A 24,729-nucleotide genomic window follows, 5' to 3' on the forward strand; every position below is an offset into this window, starting at 1 on the left:
GCCGGTAGAACTGCATGCGGCTGTCGTTTCCTAGATCTGTTGTTTCTGACTGCTTTCGGGCCGAGAGGACTGCTCTGTTGCATTCGGAGCATCTGTTTCAGTGAGGAACCCCTTTCGTTTCACGCGAAAAGGTTTCCGGTAGCCCTAGCTGCGTCATTTTTCAGATCGGGAGGTATACAGTGTTTTTTTTGCAGTTTACTGTCATTTTCTCTCTGCTTATTTCGGTTTCGGTTTATTTAGCCTTTTTTTTTCCCGGATCTATACCTTTCATTTCTGCGTATGCTCTTTGCCCTGCGACTCTGTGCGATCTGGGCAATTCAGAAACAGAAAGAAAGGATTTTTCTCATGCGTATGCTCTTTTCCCTGCACCTTAGTGTGATCTCGGAAAATCAGAAACATTGAGGAAAATATTTAGTTTTTCGGCTAAAAGCTAACTTTGAGATTTTTTTTAAAATTTCTAGTTTTTTGGCTAAAGCTAACTTCGAGCCGTAAGGTTCGTTTTTCTTTGGATATTCGTGTTGGGTTTTGTGTTTTGTGTTTTGTAGGGGAAAAGAGTCTTCCCAAGGCAAGCACGCAAATCGAGGCCCCCCCCCCCCCCCTCTCTCTCTCTCTCTCTCTCTCTCTCTCTCTCTCTCTCAAATCTTTTGTATAGATCAATTGGTTCAAAGACCTTTTAAGAGAGTAGAGGTCTTGGGTTCAAGTCTCCATTTTGTGGGGGCGGATTTTTTCATTCCCGCACATTCGCGCACTTTGCCGGCAACGTCAACAATTTTTTTTTCAAAAAGCCATAACTTCTTCATCCGGAAGCCTTTTTCAGAGCCGTTTTTTTTAAAACCGCCTATTTTTTCGAGATCTATCCATTGGACCACTCACTTTCAGCATCTTCAGCTTCAGTTGTTTTTCAAAAATGGAAAGTCCATGCCAAGTCATTCTTGACAGCACTAACTACTTCCAATGGGTCGCCTACATGGGAGATTTACTTAGAAGTAAAGGTCTCTTCAGAATAGCCACAGACCAAGAGAAGAAACCCAAAGATGAAGACAAGGCCGAAAAATGGGAAAATCGACAAGATCAAGCACGTGGCTTGATAGGAATGTCTGTTTCTCCTGATCTTAGATTCCACATTGCAGAAATTGAAACTCCTCATGAAGCATTAGAAAAACTTGCTAAAGTTTTTGGGATTAAAAATGAAATTAGATCCCATCAACTTGAAAATGAGCTGCTTACTTTGGATCCTAATAATTTTTCTTGCATTGAAGATTTCTTGTCAAAATTCAAGAACCTTAGATATCTCTTGGAAGGTGTTAAAGTTAAGAAAGATGATGGTAACCTTATTTATTCCATCCTCACTAAGTTAGGGCCAGCCTACTCTGTATTTGTTTCCACTTTCCATTCTACCAGGGAAGCTTTCATTTGTCAAGGCAAAGACTACAAGCCCCCTTCCTTTGACTCCTTTTGTGATTCCTTAATAAGAGAACAAGAAAAACTCTTACACCTTGGTCTTCTTAATCTTGGAAACTCTTCCACAAAAGCGTTAGCCGCCCAGCAGTATCCAAATTCAAAGAATCCTAAGAAGTCTTATCCTCAAAGGAATGGTCCTAAACCAACTCAGCCTCAAGATGAAAGATCATTTCAGCAATATGATAAGCCCAATAAAAACAAATGGAAGAAGACTGAAAGACATTGTAACTTTTGTAATCGAGATGGCCACTTAGAATCTAAATGCTTTAAGAAGATGGAAGCCTTGGAAGCCGCAATGAAGAAACATAACATCCATCTGGAGCCTACTTCAACTTCAACTTCCGGAACGGCATTTTCTGCATGTCATCGTCAATCATCTCAGTCTAGTTATGCATTAAATGTATCTTCTTCTTCTTCTCATTCTCATGAGTGGCTCATTGATTCTGGAGCCTCTTGTCACATGGCCAAAAACCAAGCCATGTTTTCTTCTTTAAATGATTGTAACACCAAAAATATATATGTTGGTGATGATAGATCTCTTAATGTTGTAGGGACTGGAACTGTTCATCTAGACAATGGTCAGTTCAATGATGTATTATGTGTTCCAAACTTATCCTGCAACCTTCTATCTGTCTATCAGATAACTCATTCAGGTGAAGGTAAAATCGTTGAATTTTCACCTCATGATGTTGTAATCAAGGATCTAAAAGATCCTAAACAGATTCTAGCTACTGGTCTTGCTGATGATTCCAAAAGGTTGTATAAGTTTCACAACTTTGGGTCATCCCATCTTCCCTCAGTATTTGTTGCTCATAATGATGAAGTGAGCAAACTTTGGCATGAGCGGTATGGTCACTTAAACTATCGCTCCCTTCAGCATCTCTGTAAAGAAAACATGGTGACAGGTCTTCCTATGGTATCTTGCAAAGATGGTGTTTGTTCCGGATGTGTACTCGGAAAACATCATCGGGACAGTTTTGACAAACGTGCCTCTTGGCACGCCTCAGCCCCTTTACAGCTTGTGCACAGTGATTTATGTGGTCCTCTTCCTGTTGCTTCATTCTCTGGCTGCAAGTACTTCTTAACTTTCATTGATGATTTCTCTAGACGCACTTGGGTATACTTCTTAAAACTCAAGAGCGAAGTATTTACCACCTTTTTGGCCTTCAAAGCATTCGTTGAAAAACAATCTGGACATCAAATTCTTAAGCTAAGAACTGATAATGGTGGAGAATATGTTAAAAATGCATTCATCACCTTTTGCACCGAAAATGGCATTCAAATGCAACATACTGTTCCATACACTCCACAACAAAATGGTGTAGCTGAAAGGAAAAATCGCACTTTAAAGGAAATGGCTAATTGTATGCTGCAATCTAAAGGACTCAGTCTTAGTTTTTGGGCCGAAGCAATTAATTGTGCAAATTATATAATCAATCGCACTCCTACTAAGGTTCTAGAGAATATCACTCCAGAAGAAGCTTGGAGTTCCATTAAACCAGATGTAAGTCACTTTCGTGTGTTTGGAAGTGAAGCATGGGCCCATATTCCAGATGAAAAGCATAAAGCCTTAGAACCTAAGAGTGAGAAATGTACTTTTGTTGGATATTCTGAAGATGTAAAAGGCTATAGACTTATTCCATTTAAGTCCAAAAATGTTATCATTAGAAGAGATGTAAAATTTGATGAAAATAAATCGGCCTGCGAGCCTAGTCCGGCGGATGTGCCACCTCTTCCCATCTCTTCTATCTTTGAGAACATTTCTTCTTCTGATGATGAAAGCGAGGATGATAATCCTTCCCCACCTTCTCAGGATCCTCAACTTCCAAGATGGGTCCGTGCTACTCGGGATGCAGCAGGTGATCTTGCCGGTGATCCTACAGATCAGCGACGTACACGTTCTCAGTTTGAAAGAGCCTCTTCTTTACTGGCTCAAGCTCCAGTGAATCATGATCCTGACACTTTTGCAGAAGCTTCAGGCCATCCACATTGGGAAACAGCTATGAATGAAGAATATCATTCATTGATGACAAATGATACATGGGATCTTGTTCCTCTACCAAAGGGACGCAAACTTGTTAGATGCAAATGGGTTTACAGAACCAAGTATGGACCAGATGGGAAAGTTAACAAACATAAAGCTCGTCTAGTTGCTAAGGGCTTTTCACAGGTTGAAGGCATTGACTACACTGAAACCTTCTCTCCAGTTGCCAAAATGAACTCTATCCGCCTTGTTCTTTCCCTTGCTGCCTCTTTAAAATGGGAAGTACATCAAATGGATGTTAAATCTGCCTTCTTGCATGGGGACTTGCAGGAAGAAATCTATATGGAACAACCCATTGGCTTCATACAAACAGACTCCAGCCTCGTTTGTCGCCTTAAGAAATCCCTTTATGGCCTCAAGCAAGCTCCTCGAGCTTGGTATGCCAAAATGGATAGCTTTCTTTTAGAATCTGGCTTTTCTAGGTGTCATTCTGACAATACTGTCTACACCAAGAAAGTGGGCAACTCTCTCATCATCCTTGTTCTTTATGTTGATGATCTTATTCTTACTGGTAGTGATCCCAACCTTATAAACCATGTGAAGTCCAGCCTTAAAAAGAAATTTGAAATGACAGACTTAGGACACTTACACTATTTTCTCGGTCTTCAAGTCTTGCAATCCCAAGAGGGTATTTTCCTTTCCCAGTCCAAGTATGCTTGTGATATTCTTCGTCATTTTCACATGGAAGACTGTAAGCCAGCCCCTTCTCCCTTTCAGTCTGGAGTCAAACTTTCAGTCTCTTGTACTTCTCCTGAAGTTGATGCTACCTTATACCGTCAACTTGTCGGAAAACTCTTGTATTTAACCCATACTCGTCCTGATCTTTCCTTTGTTGTTGGCCTTGTTGCTCGTTTTATGCAAAACCCCCGTGAAAGTCATTGGAAAGCAGCTAAAAGAATACTTCGTTATGTTCGAGGTACAATACAGTTTGGGATTCATTACAGTGCCAAAGCAGCTCCTCTGTTAGTTGGTTTCACTGATTCTGATTGGGCTGGTGACCTTGATGATCGGAAGTCTACTGCCGGTTATGTCTTCACTCTTGGTTCAGGACCTATTACATGGGCTTGTAAGAAACAGGCTGCCATTTCTCTTTCGTCAGCAGAAGCAGAGTATCGTGGTGCCGTGGAAGCTAGTAAGGAAGCCTTGTGGCTTCGTCAGATCCTATCAGAGTTTGGCTTTGAGCAGCAGCATCCAACCACACTTTGGTGTGATAATCAAAGTGCCATTCAGCTATGCAAAGATCCAGTCCAGCATCAGCGCAGCAAACACATTGAACTACACATGCACTTCATCAGAAAGCTCATTCATGACCATGTTCTTGAAGTGCAATATTGTCCAACGGATGATCAGGTTGCAGACATCTTCACAAAGGCTCTCACAGAGGCGAAGTTCACTAAACTTCGATATATGCTTGGAGTTCAAGAAGTTGTCACTAAGGGGGGATAGGCTCTAGTGCCTCCTTCCTTCTCCTATTGTGTCATATTTGTAAATCCTTCAATCCTATCCCAAGTTGTTCTTAAGGGGGGATGTTAGGATATTCCGACACATAGGATATAGTTAAGTTCAACTTGGTCTAGTATAGAGTTAGGTTAGAGTTAGGTAAAGTGTGTTTCTTTACCGTTGTACATTTTGTAACTTACAATCCGACGGTCACGATATGTAGTGATCCGACGGTTCACTCTCACCTCGGTATTACCGACACTTGATCCGTGGCTTGACACCCGATTGGTCCATGAGTTCTATTTAAAGCGCATGGAGGGTCATTGTTCGGGAAATCCGTGCATGAGAGAAGCTTATGTAAATTTTCATTCTTTGATTAATAAATTGTCTGTACCCACGTTGGGACAGGCCGTGGACTGTTTCCCTCCTTGCACTCTGAGGGTTTTAACCACGTCAAAAATACTGGTGTATTGATTTGAGATCTGGTTGTGAGCGGTGTCCTTTTGGTATTCTTCTGTGGAACTTACCCTGTAAATTCCTACACTGAGCACTGATGATGACGCCGAACAGGGAACTCCAAGCGCAGCTGCAAAATGTGAATCGACAGAGGTGGAAGAGGAACTGAACAAGCATTGGAACGAATGGTAAAAAGCCATGAACAGAGACAGAATAAACAGGGAGTCAGTCAAGAGACGAAGGGGAAGTCTGTCAGTCAAAGAATCCCGAGAGGAGGACTGAACACAGAGAGACAGAAAACAGAGAAAGAAGGCAGTAAAGCAAAGTAGAAGAAGACAGAGGGCCGAGCTGACCAAAGGAAGCATCAAGCACCAGAAGAGCTTGAAAGATTCAAGCCATCCCATAGAGGATCTATCCGGAATGAGCACCACATTTGGCTCTTTCCACTATAGACCAAAAGGTCACAGAGCTGGTAGGAAGAAGAAGTCTATGTACTCAAGTGGCTTGGGGAATCCAAGAACCACCCTACCAAGCAAATCTGCTTCAGGAGAACTCACTTTGAGTCCCTGCATTGTAATTCTCTGCTTAAAGACATAATAAAACAAGGCCACAACTGAAATCTGGACCGAAGATGTAGCCTTGGAGAATAGGGTGAACTCCTTATTAAATTTCTTGTGTCTTTGTGTTTGCTTACTGTATTTCTCTGTTGTCTTTCCATTTTATTGTCTGTGTATTGGCAATCTGATCGATCCGTTGCTTCAATAACATAGAACACACACCAGCACATGAGTCTGTAATACCTTTGTTTAATAAATCTTTAACTGATGTCATTCATAGGGTGAATATCAGATCAAGTGGTATCAGAGCTCTAGGCTGTAAGGTTAGACAAGCTTGTGTTGGTTTAGCTGTGAATGCTCACAAGATCAAAGCTCAAATTAGGAGAAGGAGAGTTGGTGGAAACTAATCCTGAAATTGGGAGAGTCTATCCTCGAAAGACAATGTCAGAAGAAGGTTTTGTAGGGCCAGACCCTCAATTCATAGAAATTTTCCTAGCTATAAAGTCTATGGTTGAAGAAATGTACAGATACTTTAGAAAGCATAAGGTGGAGGATTCATCAGGTTCTATACAAGATAAGGAAGAAGATGAATCTCACTCCCATGACCACTCCAAAGGAAAGGGGAAAGAGGAAAGCTTTCTCACACCTCCTAATAGTCCTGGGCATAATAAGAAAGCATCTTTGATTAAGTTAGATGTTAAATTTGATTTGCCTATATATGATGGAGAGCTAAATGCTGAAAAGTTGGACAATTGGATTAGACAAATTGATGTGTATTTCAGGGTACAGAACATAGACTCATACAAAAGTAAGATTCAATTAGCAAGCCTATGCCTAGGAGGCACTAGCTTGGTTTGGTGGGAAGGCAGAACCCAAGCTAATATGAAAAGACATGGTAAGACCATCTCTGTCTGGAGTGAATTTGTTTCTGTAATCAAAAAGCAGTTCTATCCATTGGCCTACATGCAACAAGCCATGATGAGTTGGCAAACTCTTAGACAGTTGAAGGGGTAAAGTGTGCAAGGGTATACTCAAGAATTTAGAAAGAGAGCATTGATGATTGGTATCTCATTAGACTCACTAGAGACTCTTTTGAAGTACATTGGTGGTCTACACAGCTACATGAGGCATACCATCCTCATGTTTAATCCCACTAGTATAGATGAGGTATATGTACAAGCTACTCATCTAGAAGCTAGAGGAAAGAATGGAAATCCAGAAGTTGGGGGACCATCCCAACCCATTGTAAGCAAGAGCAAGGAGAAAAGCAAGCAGAAGTGGAAAGCAAGGAAGGCTAACACTGCACAGAAAGCCAAAGCTTCATGCACTCATTGTAAAAAGGATGGGCATGATGATGAGAATTGTTGGATTCTGCATCCAGAGCTGAGACCTAAGAAGTCCGAGGGAAAGAAGAAGAAGACTGCTGCAGCTATTCAGAAAGATTTGGGATCAGACTCGGGAGATGAAACAACTATAGCAGCCACAGGTATAAAAGGTAAGAATTCTGAAGCATCTACTAGTAATTCTACTCAATCTGTTATTGATGAAGAAAATGAGAGAAAAATACATGAGCTTTTCCATATTCAAGTTATTTCCAAAAATCAAAAGATTGATACTTTGTTTGATAGTGGCTCACAAGTAAATTTGATTTTTGAAGCAATTGTAAAGAAACTGGGATTAGCAACTACACCTCACAAGAAACCATACCCATTAGGTTGGTTGAATGATAAAGCACAACTACAAGTGACTAGACAGTGTAAACTCAAGTTTTCTTTTGGGTCAGCATTTGTATATGAGGTTGAGTTAGACATAATTCCTTTGGATATATGTGGAATTATTTTAGGAATCCCATACTTGTATGATAGAAAGGCTATCTTCTATAGAGCTAAGAACAAGTATCTACTTGTCAAAGATGGAATCAAATACTTTGTAAGAGCTCATAAGCTCAAGAATAATTATACTCTCATAAACTCAGGGCAGATGAAAAGAATGATAAATCCATGCAAACAATTCTTACTGATGGTTGTAAAGGAAAAGAAACTTGATAAAACCAATGTATTTGAGGGTTGTAATGATGAAAAACAAGCTAATATAGAAAAGGTTGTTTCAGAGTATGATGTCTTATTTCAAGAACCTAAAGGTCTGCCACCCAAAAAGGGAATAGTACATGATATTATTTTGCAGCAAGATGTTCCATTGCCTAACATTGGGATGTACAGGTTGTCTACTTTAGAGAATGCTGAAATCAAGAAGCAGGTGCAGGAGTTGCTCGAGAAGGGCTTCATCAGGCCTAGCACATCACCATGTGGGTCACCAATCGTTTTGGTGAGAAAGAAAGATGGCTCGTGGAGAATGTGCATTGATTACCGAGCACTGAATAAGATAACAATCAAAAATCGTTATCCCCTTCCTCGCATAGATGATCTTTTAGATCAATTAAAGGAAGTTGTTTATTTCACCAAGCTGGATTTGCACAGTGGATACCATCAGGTCAGAGTTGCAGAGCAAGATGCATGGAAGACTGCTTTCAAAACAAAGCAGGGATTGTATGAATGGCTAGTTATGCCTTTTGGCTTGACCAATGCTCCTGCTACTTTCATGAGATTAATGAATGATGTACTCAGACCTTTTCTTAATGATTTTGTTATTGTGTATCTGGATGACATTCTGATTTTTAGTAAAACGTGGGAAGAACATTTAAATCATGTTAAGTAGACATTAGATGTTTTGAAAAGAGAAAAACTTTATGTTAAACTCTCAAAATGTGAATTTGGCAAAACATCTCTAAAATTCTTGGGTCATATAGTAGGGGGAGGTGAATTGAAAATAATCCCTCTAAAGTGGCAGTCATTGTGAACTGGCCTAAACCCAGGTCTGCTACAGAAGTGAGAAGCTTCTTAGGAGCAGTACAATATTGGAGGAAGTTCATTTCTAACTTCTCATCGATTGCAGCTCCCTTACATGCTTTGATAGGATTGAATAAATTGTTTTAGTGGGGAGGAAAACATCAGAAATCCTTTGACACCTTGAAGGAAAAAATTAGTACAACACCTGTACTAGCACTGCCAGATCTACAAAGACCATTTGAGATCCACACTGATGCCAGTGACTATGCCATGAGAGCAGTGTTGACACTGCACGGTAAACCCATATGTTATCATTATGAGACTTTTAATCCTGCAATAGTTAACTATCCTACATATGATAAAGAATTTTATGCATTAGTTCAGAGTGTGAAAAAGTGGAAACATTATTTAATGGGTAAAGAGACAGTAATACATACTGATCATCAACCACTTCAATATCTACACTCCCAAACTAAGTTGCAGCAATCAAGACATTACAAATGGATGGGGTTTCTACAACAGTTTCATTTAGTCATCAGATATAAAAGGGGCATACATAACAAGGTTCCAAATATGTTATCTAGACCCATTATAAATGCATCTACCATACTTAAGCATAATTCTGTGCTACATGAAAGCTACATATAACAATATGCTCAGGATATGGACTTTAAAGATGTATATGCAACTTTGAGTCAAGGAAAAAGAGTGGAAGAATTGGACTATCATGTGAAGGACCGACTCTTATATCATTGTGGGAAACTCTGCATTCCACAAACTGAGAGAGTAAAGATAATTAGGGAAGCACACACTTCTCTGATATCAAGTCACTTTGGGGTAAGCAAAACAATTGCACAGCTGCAAAGATTCTGCTAATGGCCGAAAATGAATGAAACAGTTTCTCGATATGTAAGAGGGTGTGCCATGTGTGCTAAAATCAAGCCCAGCAACCGAAAACTAGGCTTCTACACTCCATTGCCAGTTCCTTCTCACCCTTGGGAAAGTATTTCCATGGATTTTGTTGGAGGACTGCCTAAATCTAGGAAAGGTCATGATTATCTATATGTTGTTGTGGATAGGTTCAGCAAAATGTGTATTTTGATACCTTGTAGTAAACATATTACAGCTGAATAGACTACAAAATTGTTCTTTGAACATGTATGGGTTCATTTTGGATTACCCACTTCCATTGTATTTGATCAAGACACCCGATTTGTGGGGAAGTTTTGGTCGAGTTTGTGGGAACTGATGGACACCAAGTTGAAGAAAAGCACAGCTTTTCATCCAAAAACAAATGGCCAGACAGAAGTAGTTAACAGGACAGTGATCCAGTTACTGAGAGGTTATTGCAGCAAACATCCTAAGCTTTGGGATGAACACTTGTGTTATGTGCATCATTCTTACAACAGAGCGAAACACTCTTCTACACAGAGATCTCTTTTTGAGACCTGTTTTGGTTTCACACCAAGGTCCCCTTTGGATTTTGTCTTTGGTAAAGATACCATGGTTGATGGACACAGTGATGTGGACAAGGCAACTAGGTTCATTGAACAGATCCAAGAGATCCACCAGGCAGTACAGGAACAGCTGGAAAAGAGCCAAGCCAAGTACAAGGCTAGGCATGATAAGCATCGGATAGAGCATAGTTTTCAAGTCAGAGACCAATTCTGGCTATATATCAGCAAGGACAGGATGCAAGGTGAAGGTAAAAAGCTAAAGCCTATCAGGTATGGACCTTTTAAGATACTTGAGAAGATTGGTGAAAATGCTTTTCGCCTTGATCTACCATCTTACATGCACATCTACTCAGTCGTAAATGCAGATTGCTTGAGATTGTTTGAACCTTCAATGATTGAGGACCCTGAAGAGCAAAGTCAATTGCCTTCTATTGATGACCTGCTACCTAAATATCTTAATGAGTTGCAGGAAGACATAGTGCTGGATAGGAAGGTGAGGACAACGCGCAGAGGAGATGTTGAGTACCTCAGAATTAGGCTCAAAGGTTCGAAGCCAAGCAGTGCAAAGTGGATTGAGATTGGACAAGTGAGAAAGCAATACCCTCACTTAGTCGATGCTTGAAAACCAACTTTTGGTGGTCCAAAAGATTTTTCAGTGGGAAGGCCGTGATCCGAATTGGATCCATAAAAGACTGTCAAAGAACCATGACTATATCAGTTCGGAGAAGATCTCTAAAGAATCCAAAACAGCGATCAAAAACACCCTAAACCAGTGGCAATGGCAACCAGTGTGGAACGACGAGGACCTTAGTCAAAGCGCACTGACCGAGGCCCATGGAGACTGCGCAGGAGGTCAAAGTAGCCCCTGGGAGCCCCGGATCGGGAAAAGGAGGTGATTTTTGATGCGCGATTATCGAATCATGCATCGCTGGGCGAACAGGGCCATAATGGAAAATCCCGAGCACTCGGTCGCGTGGGGGAACCGGAGAACCGTGGGCAGAAAAGGCAAAGCGCTAAAAGGACAAAGGCGGGACCCGCGCTCTGGAAACCGGTGGTATTGATCGGGGCACCCTTAAACGGTAAGTGGTTTTGGATGAGAGCGGAGCGATTCCATTCATCGATCGACGCGTGGCAAGCGGAGGTGAGAGAAAACCGTCGTTGATCGTGCGCTATCAGTCGAGCAAGTCAACCGCGCGAAACGTGCGTATGGCGTCGGATCTAGAGGCCCTAGATTGGATGGCTAAGATCACGCCCGATGGAGGAAGCGAAATCGACGAAGGAATACGTTGTGTTTTAGAAGGATTTGGAATCTGTTTGACTGCCACGGTGGAGGAAGAACGCATCCATGACGTAACTGAAGAAACAAACCGACGAAGCATGTTGGCGCCGTTTAGAGGAGGACATGTGGCCACTCCCTGAGCGCTGATGATGACGTCAAACAGGGAACTCCAAGCGCAGCTGCAGAAGGTGAATCGACGAAGGCGCAAGAGGAACTGAATAGGCATTGGAACGAATGGCAAAAAGCCATGAACAGAGACAGAATAAACAAGGAGTCTGTCGAGAGAAGAAGGGGAAGTCTGTCAGTTAGAGAATCCCGAGAGGAGGACTGAACACAAAGAGATAGAAAACATAGAAAGAAGGCAATAAAGCAAAGCAGAAGAAGACAGAGGGCCAAGCTAACCAAAGGCAGCATCAAGCACCAGAAGAGCTTGAAGATTCAAGCCATCCCATAGAGGATTTGTCTAGACTGAGCACCACATTTGGCTCTTTCCACTGTAGACCAGAAGGTCACAGAGCTGGTAGGAAGAAGAAGTGTGTGTACTCAAGTGGCTTGGGGAATCTAAGAACCACCTTGCCAAGCAAATCTGCTTCAGGAGAACTCACTTTGAGTCCCTGCATTGTAATTCTCTGCTTAAAGACACAATAAAACAAGGCCACCATTGAAAGCTGGACCGGAGATGTAGCCCGGGAGAATAGGGTGAACTCCTTATTAAATTTCTTGTGTCTTTGTGTTTGCTTACTGTATTTCTCTGTTGTCTCTCCATTTTAGTATCTGTGTATTGGCAATCTGATCAATCTGTTGCTTCAATAACACATAACACACACCAGCACATGAGTCTGTAATACCTTTCTTTAATAAATCTTTAACTGATGTCACTCATAGGGTGAATATCAGATCACTATGTGAGATCTAATGTGGCACAATATTGGATAGCAGTAGTGGTCTCATCCATGTTAGAATGTTGTTGTTAATCTGGTCCACATTGAATTTTTTGCCCTCAAATATAATATAATTTCTAGCCTTCCAGATTTCCCAAAATATCACAAGGGGGATGCCATCTTATTTTTGACTCATCTACTCCACCATATCAAGCAAGATTCTATGGATACATGTGAAATATGAGTGAAAGAGAGTAAAATAGAGATCTTAGTCCACACATGTACAACAACCAAGCAATATAGTAGGATGTGTGAATTTCTCTCCTCCTCCCGCCTGCAAAAAACGCATAGTCCTGGTCCATGTATGCCCCTCTTCCTCAGATTTTCCCAAGTCAGTGTCTTATTCTTCCATACAAGCCAGGTGTATAAAATGATCTTGATTGGGATCTGGACCTTCCAGTATCTGGTGAACCAACAAATGTTTTGTGTGTTATGTATACAACTGCAAATGAAAAGATAGGTATCAAAGACAAAGATAGAGCCTCGTTGCAATTTCCCATCCCACCCAATCTGATCACCAATCTCATCCTTGCAGATATCGGAATTACGCAGCACTTCGGTTATTCTTTCCCAGACCCCAACCACCTCCCCCGTCAATCCAATTTCCTCTGCCTTCTTCCATATCAGAATGATCCCTGACCATGTATGGATAGCCTGTGCGAAGAAGAAGTATCCTCTAGTGTTAAGGTTGTGTATGAGAGCATCAGAGTAATGCAACTCGATCCCAGTTCCCAGTATATGATCCCTTCCTATGATAATGTCCTTCCTCGAGCCAAAAATCCAACATGCCCATTTTAAAAACCAGTATTTGACCTTGTTGAAACTGGCCCAGATGGTGGATCCAGTCATTTTTCCAATAAGTCCCTCTCTCATCCAATGTGTGACCTTTATTCCTCTTAGATATTTGGATCTGATGATATCTCCCCATAGGCATTTACCGAATATTCCTCACCATAAAGATTTAATCAGGAGGGCCCAACCAAACAATTTTATATTTAGTATACCCCAGCCTCCCAAACTCTTAGGCCTGGTGAGCTTTTCCATCTTGGTGAAGTAGAATTTGAAAGATTTCTCAGATCCGACCCAGATAAACTTTTTCATTGTCCTATTTATTTTCGAACTGATAGTGGTAGGGAGACAGTAAATATGTGCCCAATATATTGCTAATTGCTGCAGGACCAACTGTGTGAGGGTGACTCTGCCACCAAGAGTTAAACATCTATGTTCCCATCTCGATATATTTTTTTGGAATCTATCAACTATCCATAGCCAGTCATTGACCCTGTAATTATTTGGTTTAATGCTGAAACCCAAGTATTTCAAACCTGAGCTGATCAGTTTAGCTTCCACACCAAAAAGGTTTGCAATATGTTCAATATCCTCCTGTTTCCCCTCCCCATATAGTAGCACTAATTTTCCCTTGTTCATAAGTAGCCCTAAAGTGCTGCCAAACTTGTAGAAAATGTTATGTAAGGTTGCCCACATCATCCTAGATATCATACCAAAAACAATAATGTCATCAACAAAGAAGTTGTGAGAGATCCTAATGTCGCGGCCCACAGTGAGTGCTCGGAAATCGCCCTCCAAATAGGCATTTTCAATTTTGTGGTTGAGGTCATCCATGATTAGCATAAAGAGCAACGGGGACAGTGAGCATCCCTGTTGTAGTCCTCTACCCCCCCGGCCCCAAAGTAGCTTGTAGGATAACCATAAATAATGACCGCATATCTAACTGTAGTAACACATGCCATTATCCACTCAATATTATGCATTTGTAGGTCAATTCTATGTAAAAAAATGCACAGGTATGTCGAATTGACACAGTCATAAGCCTTTTGCAGATCCACCTTCATGATAACAACTTCCATCTTCTTTGTGTGAATGGAATGCATGCATTCTTGTGCCGTTGCAACCACATCATGTATCTGTTTGTCCTGTAGGAATCCATATTTCTCCAGGGAGATGTATGTGGATAGTGTATTCTTTATTCTGAGTGCAATGATCTTTGAGATCAACTTGTATACGAGGTTACATAGTGAGATGGGCCTATAGTCATTGAAAGTCCCTGAGTCACCCTGTTTTGGAATAAGTGCAATGTACGTGGAGTTGATAGCTTCAGTGATGTGTCCTCCCAGTCTAGACTCTTCAACCATTCGTGCCAAGTCTGGTCCCATTAGATAAAAAAATGCAGGAAGAGCTCAACCGTCCATCCATCTAGGCCTGGGCATTTGTCCTTGGTGAAAGATTTAAGGATGGTGTGGACCTCTTCTAAATTTACAACCTTATATAATTCCTCATTCTTATCCAAATCAAACATGGTTGGATATGAATTAGACCCCCAGATCTGGTCCACAATACAAGCACCTTCTCTTGTTTTGTAGGCATCCTAGAAGAATGATATAGCTGCCTGCTAAATCTCTGGTAGAGTATGTACCATGTTGCCACTGGAGTCCTTAATTCCCCAAATGGTATTAACCTGTCTTCTATAATTGGCATATCTGTGGAAGAATTTGGTGTTCTTGTCCCCCTCTTTTAACCATAGTGCCCCGCTCTCCAACCTCCAAGTGACATTCTATACACGTAAGTTTTTTGGTTTCTTCGCATCCAAGTCTTTGATATTATTAATGAGTTATGTGGTAAGGTTCCCCACATCTAGAATCTAACCTAGTATTTCTAGCCCCCTTTTAATGTTGGCAAGCTCCTTAATCAAATTCTTTTTCTTCTTGCGTTCCCACTCCCTTACCTCCTTTTTTAATGCGTGTAGCTTCCCAAAAATAGCTTGCATGGGGGAATTGTCTATTGCCCTATATTGAGTCAAGAAATACTAAATCAGGGAAATAAAATCAACATCTTCTAGCCAGATACAGTTGAATTTGAAGGGCATGCCTAATCGCGACTCCTCCCTTCTCCATAATAAAGTGATGGGCAGATGGTTGGACATGAATGTTTTCAAGACCTACAATTGAAGTAGACCCATTCTCTCCAGCAGATTTTCATGTACGATGAATCTATCAAGGCATTTGGCAATGTGTTGTGTTCCCCCTACCATTGCTCCAAGTGGGAACTATTTTTGGGGGTCTAATGTCCATCAGGTTATTATCATAGAAAATCAATTTTAGTCTATCAGTAAGGGGATCCATTCTACATGTCGAGCCCCAACATTCTTCCTGCACAATGGTGCCATTAAAATCTCCAACCACAATGAGGGATCCAATTTTGAGGATATCAACAGCCTCCAATCTGTCCCAAAATGTAGCCTGGTCCCGATACGAGGCATATAGATTTAGTATGAGGAAATGTCCCACCAGTCCCCTTAGTCTACCTGAGAATAGTATACCAGCGAAACAACGATATGCCTTGAACTTCACCCATCTCGGATTCCACCGTGTCGACATTCCCCCAAAGAGACCAAGAGAGTCAACAACCACCATATGCCAATCAAGTATCATTTTCCTAAAGTAATTTAACACTTTATGATCATTGGTCATGGATTCTTGTATTAGAATGATGCGTGGATTAATAGAAACAAAGAGATCATTGAGGGAAAGATATTTAAGCAAATCCCCTAGACCCCACATATTGAGGGAAAGGAAGAGGGTCATGTTGCATGGAGGTCGGGTTGCATTTCTCCAAGGGCCTGAGGTTCAAAGGTGGAGATAATAGGGATGTTTATGAGGGAGGAAGAATCGGCAAAAGAAAATGGCATGATCTTAGGCCTCCCACAACAATGTTTGTTGTCGATTATTCATGTGTCTCACAATAATGTTAAGTGGAGAGTTAAAGCTAATCTTCAGAGAAGTCTATAGGCGCTCCCGATGAATAGTTAATGATTTCAGGTTGAGGGTCAGGTTAGAAAGCAGGAATTCAATGTCGCTATCAACCGAGTTCCTGGGGGAGAGTATAGGTGATATAGGGAGTATGGTGATTTGCAGGGAAGCCGAGTTTCTAGGGAGTGGAGTATTCTCAAACAATTCCAGATTAGAAGGGTGTGTTGGGGATGTCAAATGTTCAGCGTTCTTCATAGGTGTAGGGGGCGGTGGAGGCGGAAACTCTAGCATAGGGGGCAGAGAAAGGATCGGGGGGATGGGTGGTTGTTCTGGTAAAAGTGGGGATTTGGCCGAATGTATAGAGTCTGAGTCAGTGGTAATCAAAGGGGATGTTCGAGGGGAGGACGATCCAACAAAAGGAGAGGTGGATGATGGGTAATCCAAGGATCTCATACAGATGAAGTAGGATATTTGAAATGAGGGGAACCTGAAATATGTTGTCGTTTTTTTTCTTTAGACCAGATGGTACCCTCGTTCCCGCCACCATGTAGCAGAAAACCTACCCGTGTAGCGTCCATCTCGGTCTGAGCCACGTCGTAAATAGCCTTCTTCCTCCAATGTTTTTTAGGGCAATGTGCCATGAGATGTCCTGTGTGGTGGCATATCAAACAACGAAAAGGAATACACCAGAAATCCAGCCTCTGATGAATGTGTATCTTGTCCCAAACTAAATGATGTGCTCAGGGAATCCCCTGGAGAAACCTCGTTTAATTAATATCCATGCAACTCAATTTTCTCTGGCCCCTAAACACTTCAGGTTTACATAAATGAATTTTCCAATAGAGTTCCCAATGTCAGTAAAACCCTTCTCGTCCAAAATTCTATGGGTATACCTGGTAGTTTAACCCATATCAACTTGTTGTATAGGGTATCCCTGAACAGATTAAAGCCAATATACCATGGATGAAGTGATAAAAACCAACGCTCATGCACCCATGACAGCCAGTGTGTTTTCTCTAGATCCTCCTAATGTAAAAAATGAAAACTATACCAAGAATTCATGAGACAACTCATCGTAGGCATGTAGCCGAGGAGTGATTTCCACTTGGTCGCCACCCAATTCCTCATCTCCTCCTCCTATATGTCGGAAAAGTACCAACGACCCACCAAGGCACGTTTCTGGAGGTTGATCACCCGGTCCAGGAGCACGTCGTAACTAAAACTTAGCAGTTTCATCTGTGGAGATGTCCCGACCGCCCGACGTCTTGGTTTGGTCTTAGGGCCATGGTCGTTGGCGTGTCGCTGAGAAAGCAGTGAAGATTCTGCATGTGTTACACTTGTGCATCCCCCCTGTGCTATGTAGGATTTAAATGTAGCCTCGTCGGATTATAATTCGTATGTCCCCCCCTTGCCTAGTGTTCATGACGTGCAGCAAGTTGTGGGGCCAGTGTCGGGCCAACAGGATATGCCCCCTCAAACTCCAGGGTGGCATAGATGAACTCCTCGTGTTCCAAGGTGTCGTATTTGAAAAGGTATGATAGGTCCATATACCCCCGATAGTCAAATATGTGGATTTCAGGTGGCAAATCCATCACGTAAGGTCAGAGTAGGTAGGAAAAAACGAATGGCAGGGTTAGGTGGAGTAAAGTTGAATTAACACCAGCCAAGACAGTAGGGAGAGAAAACAAATCCATAGTAATTAAAAAATATAGATTGGAGGAAGTCCGACGGACTCAAGTCCCATCAACAACCAAGTTTTGCAGCAGGTATCACCCGCAGCATATACAACCCCAACCACCTCACCACCTTTCCACATCCCAATTTGGAAAATAAATGTAAATAGATAGAAACTTCTTGATATACCAACCCCCGCTCAGAATGGAAGTTTGACAATTAGAATGAGATGACACCAGTATGCAGAGCAATGATCTGAAATGACGTTGCCTTGAAAAGTTTCCCACCTCGACCATGAGAACTCACCAAAATGGAAAATTTGAAAACAATCGGAAAATTGATTGTTTTGTGACAGTGGATACAATACCCACATACGGTCGGTAATGCCGCCGGAAAAAATGTGCCACCCCAGCATCCAGTTCAATACAAACCATGGATAGTCCAAACCATGAACTGGAAAATCATGGAGATATCATCCTGTGCAGCAACAACAACATCCCAAGCACATCCAGCACCTGTTGCAGCATCGGACACCAAAGTTTTTTCAAGGTCTGGAGATAATAAAAGTGTCAATCCACCTTTGCCAAAGTGTGGAGTAATTTGTGGTCTCTATACAAGAACAATGTTCTCGGTTCGTAGTGGGGCAGGCAATCGACTCATAGAGGCATGTGGTCTCCTTCGAAATAGGCTCAATTGGTCATAGACGATACAATATAAAATGTATAAGGCAATGAGAAAAATGACCACTATGTGAAATATCTTGGATGTGAGGATGTGAAACATGGCCTGGGTGTGGGAGGTGGGGTGACCGTCAATGTCTAGTCAACCACCAGACTAAGAAAGGATGCAGATGGAAACTCAAGTGAGTGGATGTGACCGCATATATCAAGAAAAGATCAGAGACGAAAAGCATGCAGTGGGCAGAGGAGGTAAATCTCATACAAGTGAGAAGAACAGAAAAAGATCAAACTAGTGCACCTCCACACGTGTTATACATGCACCATGCTCAAAATCATCAGGGACTTCATATGGGTGGAATAGCCATCCAAAGCGTTGGATAAAAAACCTATACAATTCACTTCCAAAAATCTCCAACAACAATATGAATAATTGTGAAAGTCTCTGATCACTTGTATTCATAATTATTTATAGAGAACTTTGTAATACCTTTTATAAATCATTTCAGTATATTTTTCAAATTTCGGAATTTTATCTTCTTGTCAATCATATCAAAATTTGGTATTATGTCTATTTTGATCCATTATGATGGTAGGAAGAGTAAAAGTAATTTACCAATGGAAAATAAAAATATCATATTCAACTGATACTTGGGAGATTAAAAATAGATTTTATGTTTTATATTATTTTAATATTAATAATAGTTAATTAATAATATTAATATAATTAATGACATTAGTATTTTTAATATAAATAATATTAATATTAATAAATAATATTAAATTATGTTAATTTCCATTTATCAAAGTTGATTAACATATAAACATGGAAAATAACTCCTTCTATATATATCAATCATATTTACTAATGTGATTGTGTTAATTTAAACTTTTTACCAATTATATTAATTTATAACTATCAAATCCATAAATACAAATATAATTATACTTATCTATAATAATAATAAAAATAGTTTAAATATTTTATTATTTTAAATATTTTCAATTATCCAACTCCCATTTACGGAATTATATATATAAACAATTTTATCATTTTTAATAGCCTTCATACTTATATAGTTTAAATATTTTAAATAATTTTCAATTATCCAACTCCCACTTACAAAATTATATATATAAACAATTTTATCATTTTTAATAGCCTTTTATAATTTTGAATGATTTCAGATTATCAAATTAGTATGGCAAAACATTTCTTAATACAAACATAATCATACTTATATATAATTTTATCTATTTTTTATTAATTTAAATTTTTTATCATTTTAAATAAATTCAAATTATCAAACTGTCAACCACAATATCCTCATAAAACTATATATAATATTCTTATACCAACATATTTATAATAAATACTATCACTTTATATAACATTTGGAAAAAATAATCATCCTTATGCAGCCTTTCGTTAATCTGAACCTTTTATCATTTTGAATTTTTTCCAATTATCCAACTGTACCCCTTAAAGCAATGGTATCTTCCAATTATCAAACTGTCACCCACAAACTTGTGATATGAAACAATGGTATCCTGCAATTATCAAACTGTCACCCACAAACTTCTGATAAAGCAATGATAGCCTCCCTATGCCCATGTGGCCTCACCATTGTTTAGTCTTCCAAAGGATCTACTTTTGAGAGTTCACCAATCGCGTGCCAATTAGATTCTTCCCATCACAATTTTGTCAACTTCACCTTCCCATCGTGTCGATAATCATCACCATCACCATGCAAACCCGTGAATCTCACAGATCTCCCATCCTTTCCAGCACAGGGGTATTCCTTCCAGGATCTCACTGTTGAAAGCTACCAAACAATTCTGCCGACAAAAACGTGCGAGTTAGTATGTTCTCATTATTTCCCGGACCTGGAAATACAACTACATTTTGGCCCCCCAAGAAAAGCCTGTAGATAATATCAATTCCGGTCTCTTATACAGCTCAGAATCCCTCTATTTCAGACAAAAAATTCATGGGAAACAACTGCTTTTTTTCTTATTTAGGTTTGTGCGTTGGGTTTCTTCATTGAAGAGGCTTACAAGGAAACAATGGTTTCATCCACTGGAGTGCTGGTGCTGTTCTTGGCCTTGGCATTGGCCTTGAATTGTTGTTTTGCTAATGTTGGCAATGGCCAGAAGCAGATATTGAATCATATTTCTCGAAGTTTGCTTCAGAATGGATTGGCTAGGACTCCTCCCATGGGGTCAGACTGCATACTTCTATCCCTATGTGTTTTCTGTGTTGATTTGGGTGTCATGCCGTGGTTTTGTGAGATGTTACAAACTCTCCAGATATCTTATTACAATGGCATATCATAATTCTTATGTTAGATGTTCTTCCACGTTAATACTCCCCTTCCCTCCCATTTTTCTTGAATTGTAACATTATGTCTCTGTATTAGATATAGAGATGGATCAAAGCTGATTTGATCCTTTTCTATTTGTAGATGGAATAGTTGGAATCACTTTGGCTGCGATATTGATGAGAAAATAGTTAGAGAAACTGGTATGTGATGCGATTATCACTTAATTATATTTCTCAGAAACTAATGATTTTTCATTTGTTTCTTTGATTTGGATGTCTCTTGCAAAGCTGCATTTCCCATAGAAATTAAGCATGTTCAATTCAGCTAAGTTTTGTTTTGTGGGTTACTTTTTTTCACTGCTGCAGCTGATGCTTTGATCTCATCTGGTTTCAACAAACTTGGATATGAGTATGTAAATATAGGTAAGTATGTTCTGCTGTCCTCTGGTCTGAAATGTATCTGTGGATCTTGAAAGTCATAACTATATTATATGTGATAGGAAGTACTAATGTGACTACTCTCTTGATGATCTGAACTCTGCATTTTGGCTTAACTAGATGATTGTTGGGCGGAGCAGAAGCGTGATAAAAATGTACATGCTCAACCTGATTGTCGGACTGACTCAGTTTTTAACTTTCAGTTATGAATGTATCTATGTGTTGGTCAAGGCAACTGATTATGTGCTGCTGGTCTTTCTTTATGACTAATCTGCAGGGAAGATTAGTTGCAAAAGCTTCAACATTCCCATCTGGGATCAAGGCCCTTGCTGATTATGTGCACAGCAAAGGACTCAAACTGGGGATATATTCAGATGCCGGGTATGAATTGCAAGAATTTCACTGCAACTCTCAAAATTCAAACAAAATCTAGCTATTATTCTCCCATCATTGTTAATGTGGATTTTTCTGAGCTTTTATGTAGTTTTCAGGTTCCGTACCTGTTCAGGACAACAGCCAGGCTCATTGGGATATGAGCAAATAGATGCAGATACATTTGCGGAATGGGTACATTTGCCTCCTCCTATAGTTCCATAGTGGTTTACATTGTAAATTTGAATTTTTTTTAGTATTTTAAAGACTAATTCTCCTACACTTCATGACAGGGGGTTGATTATCTAAAATATGATAATTGCAATACTGATGGCAGCAAACCAGAAGTGCGGTAAGTTTCTGTTTCTAATTTTCAATCCAGCTGTCTCTTATATTTGATGGATCATTAACTGTGGCCCGGACAATACTCAAATTTCCAGGCTATCTACCATTTCCTTCTCAATTCTTTATTGCTTGCTATGTAATTTTTTGTCTTTGCACTTATCAGCCCCTTTGAAAGGGTGGGTGTTCATGTATTGGAAGTAAAGAATGCATTCAATCCTTTCTGATAAACAGACTGCAAATTTGTTGATTGTAGCCTGATGGCCCATTCTATTTTCCAAGTCTAGTTATTGCTTTGGTGGGTTGTGGTTCTTGTTCTCTGAGAAGTTGCCGGATCAGTTTTAAGGCTTTGTAAAACTGTAACTTTGTGTGATTAATATCATTATTAGACTTTAATTTCTGATTGCAAGAGAAAAGAGAGTGTAGTTTATTTGGGTATCCAAGGATTGGAAAATTGAATCTGTGTGTTAAATTATAGGTACCCAAGAATGAGGGATGCACTTCTGAGAACAGGGCGTCCAATATTTTATTCATTGTGTGAATGGTAGGTTTTGATTTGAGTACATCATTATGAAATCAGTAATTAATTTTTATATTTCTCATTCATTGATGGCATAATTTTGATATCTTCGTATGCAAACTGCTCTATTTGCAGGGGAAGAGATCATCCTGCTACCTGGGGAGCCAAAGTTGGAAATAGCTGGAGGACAACACAAGACATTAACAACAGTTGGATCAGGTGATCATAGGCTCTACTATCACTCTAACTTCATGGATTGCTCTACTTGTAAAGAGTCAGAGAACAAGATATGTTGGACTGATTGTTTTTGGCATGGGGTTGACTGAATGGTTCACCTGGTGCAGCATAACTTCTCGAGTAGATCTGAATGAAAGATGGGCACATTATGCAGGACCAGGTGGATGGAATGGTAGGGCTCCATTCCAATTTCTATGACAGATATAAAACTGGTTACTATATATCATTTTACTTTTTGATCAATGTTATTCCAAGTGATTCATTGGGCATTCTATGGATCAGATCCTGACATGTTGGAGGTAGGAAATGGCGAATTAAGCAGAGAAGAATACCGGTCACATTTCAGCCTCTGGGCCCTGATGAAGGTATTTATCATATCTTGTTCTCTATTCCTGCTGATATGATAATTCTATTGTACCAAGTTAGATTAAACCCTTTTTCACCATTGAATCATGAATGGCTATATGCAGGCACCATTGTTGATAGGATGTGATGTGAGGTCTATGAGCTCTGGGACTGTGGAGATCCTTGGCAACGCAGAGGTGATTGCAGTCAATCAAGGTGAGAGATCTTTTGGGATTTATGATGCAACCATTAACTACAATTATAATATATGTATCCTGTCTTCAAGTTGTGGTCCAAGTAGTTAACACTCATCATTTTTACCAGGCTGACACCTCATGCTTTTGTGTTATCGTTATTATATGCAGATCCATTGGGAGTACAAGGCAAGAAAGTCTACAGCAATGACAATCTGGAGGTATTCATGGCAGATGAGCGATGGTTTCTTATAATTTAATACCTTTCCTTTCCATACCATCTGTTTATATTAATATATCTTGATTGTTTTGTAATGTAATGTTTGTTGCTTACAGGTATGGGCAGGTCCTTTATCCAACAATCGTATGGTGGTAATTCTATTGAATAGAAGAGAATCGAGAGCTTCAATTACAGCCAAATGGGAAGATATTGGCCTCGAATCCTCCCATGAAGTCCAAATTAGAAATTTGTGGAAGGTATATTTTACAGGGTAGAATAAATATACCAGAAAGCTTGGACTTTTGTATTAACTGCATTCTAATTCTGAAGTGTATCTTAATTCTGCAGGAATGTAGTCATTTCTTAGAGTGTATAGGTGACTAGAATTGATATTAGGATAAGTTCTGCATAAAGACCTTCAATATTACTAATGGCATTATTGGTAATTTGCAGTACAAGTCTCTGGCGAGAACATATAAGGGCAGTTTAACATCATCAGTTAAGCCACATGCATGTAAGATGTATGTTTTGACAAGTGCTTACAATTAGATACATAAAAGGATGCTGGTTCAACTATTTGCTGGCTCCACTATTTCAACCCACATAAAAGGATGTTGGCTCGCACCAAACCAGTTTAGTGAATTCTCTATAAGATTATTTTTCTGTCAATTAAGGACCCATTTCATTTCATCATATGATCTAAGGTTCAAAATTTATGAACCTCATTAAGGAAACCTTTGTCTTATTTCTCATAATAAGAAATCGGAATGTAAAACCTTTGTCTTATTTCTCATAATAAGAAATATCAATAAAATGGGTTGGTTAAATTATAAATTTCATTGGACTTCTATCCGGAAATGTAACGAGGAATATGTATTTCCTTCTCAAAGTGTTTAAAGCTATCAAATGTTCAAGGAAACTATTTTTGATTCTAATTAATTACTTGAAGGGCCTTGTCATGTGCTCATAAAATGTCTAACTCCAGTATAAATACATTTGATGAATTAAAAAGTACTCATTACCTTCCTTTAAAGGCCTCGAATACCTTATTTCCCTAAGTGGTCACTCTTGAATTCCTTGCACATCTTACTTAAAAGAGTCATTGATATTAATTATTACAATAATTTAAAAGAAAATAT

At 39.8% G+C, this 24,729-nt stretch overlaps 1 protein-coding gene across 1 annotated transcript; it reads left to right on the forward strand.

The window, feature by feature from the left end:
- The first annotated feature begins 20,371 nt into the window (after nucleotides 1-20,371).
- On the forward strand, nucleotides 20,372-24,427 carry LOC149178835 (alpha-galactosidase-like). The gene is made up of 15 exons (XM_089420456.1): nucleotides 20,372-20,821; nucleotides 21,065-21,123; nucleotides 21,289-21,345; nucleotides 21,481-21,515; nucleotides 21,638-21,741; nucleotides 21,852-21,927; nucleotides 22,026-22,084; nucleotides 22,553-22,618; nucleotides 22,730-22,813; nucleotides 22,939-23,003; nucleotides 23,114-23,196; nucleotides 23,302-23,392; nucleotides 23,542-23,591; nucleotides 23,707-23,847; nucleotides 24,044-24,427. The coding sequence occupies exons 1-15, from the start codon at nucleotides 20,667-20,669 to the stop codon at nucleotides 24,137-24,139; spliced, it is 1,221 nt and encodes a 406-aa protein (XP_089276582.1). The 5' UTR covers nucleotides 20,372-20,666; the 3' UTR covers nucleotides 24,140-24,427.
- Nucleotides 24,428-24,729: the final 302 nt, after the last annotated feature.

The sequence above is a fragment of the Pinus tabuliformis genome, chromosome 4_1 (genome assembly GCF_031772625.1).
Source record: "Pinus tabuliformis cultivar Carrire ecotype Pingquan chromosome 4_1, CPIR1, whole genome shotgun sequence".
Classification (NCBI taxonomy): domain Eukaryota; kingdom Viridiplantae; phylum Streptophyta; class Pinopsida; order Pinales; family Pinaceae; genus Pinus; species Pinus tabuliformis.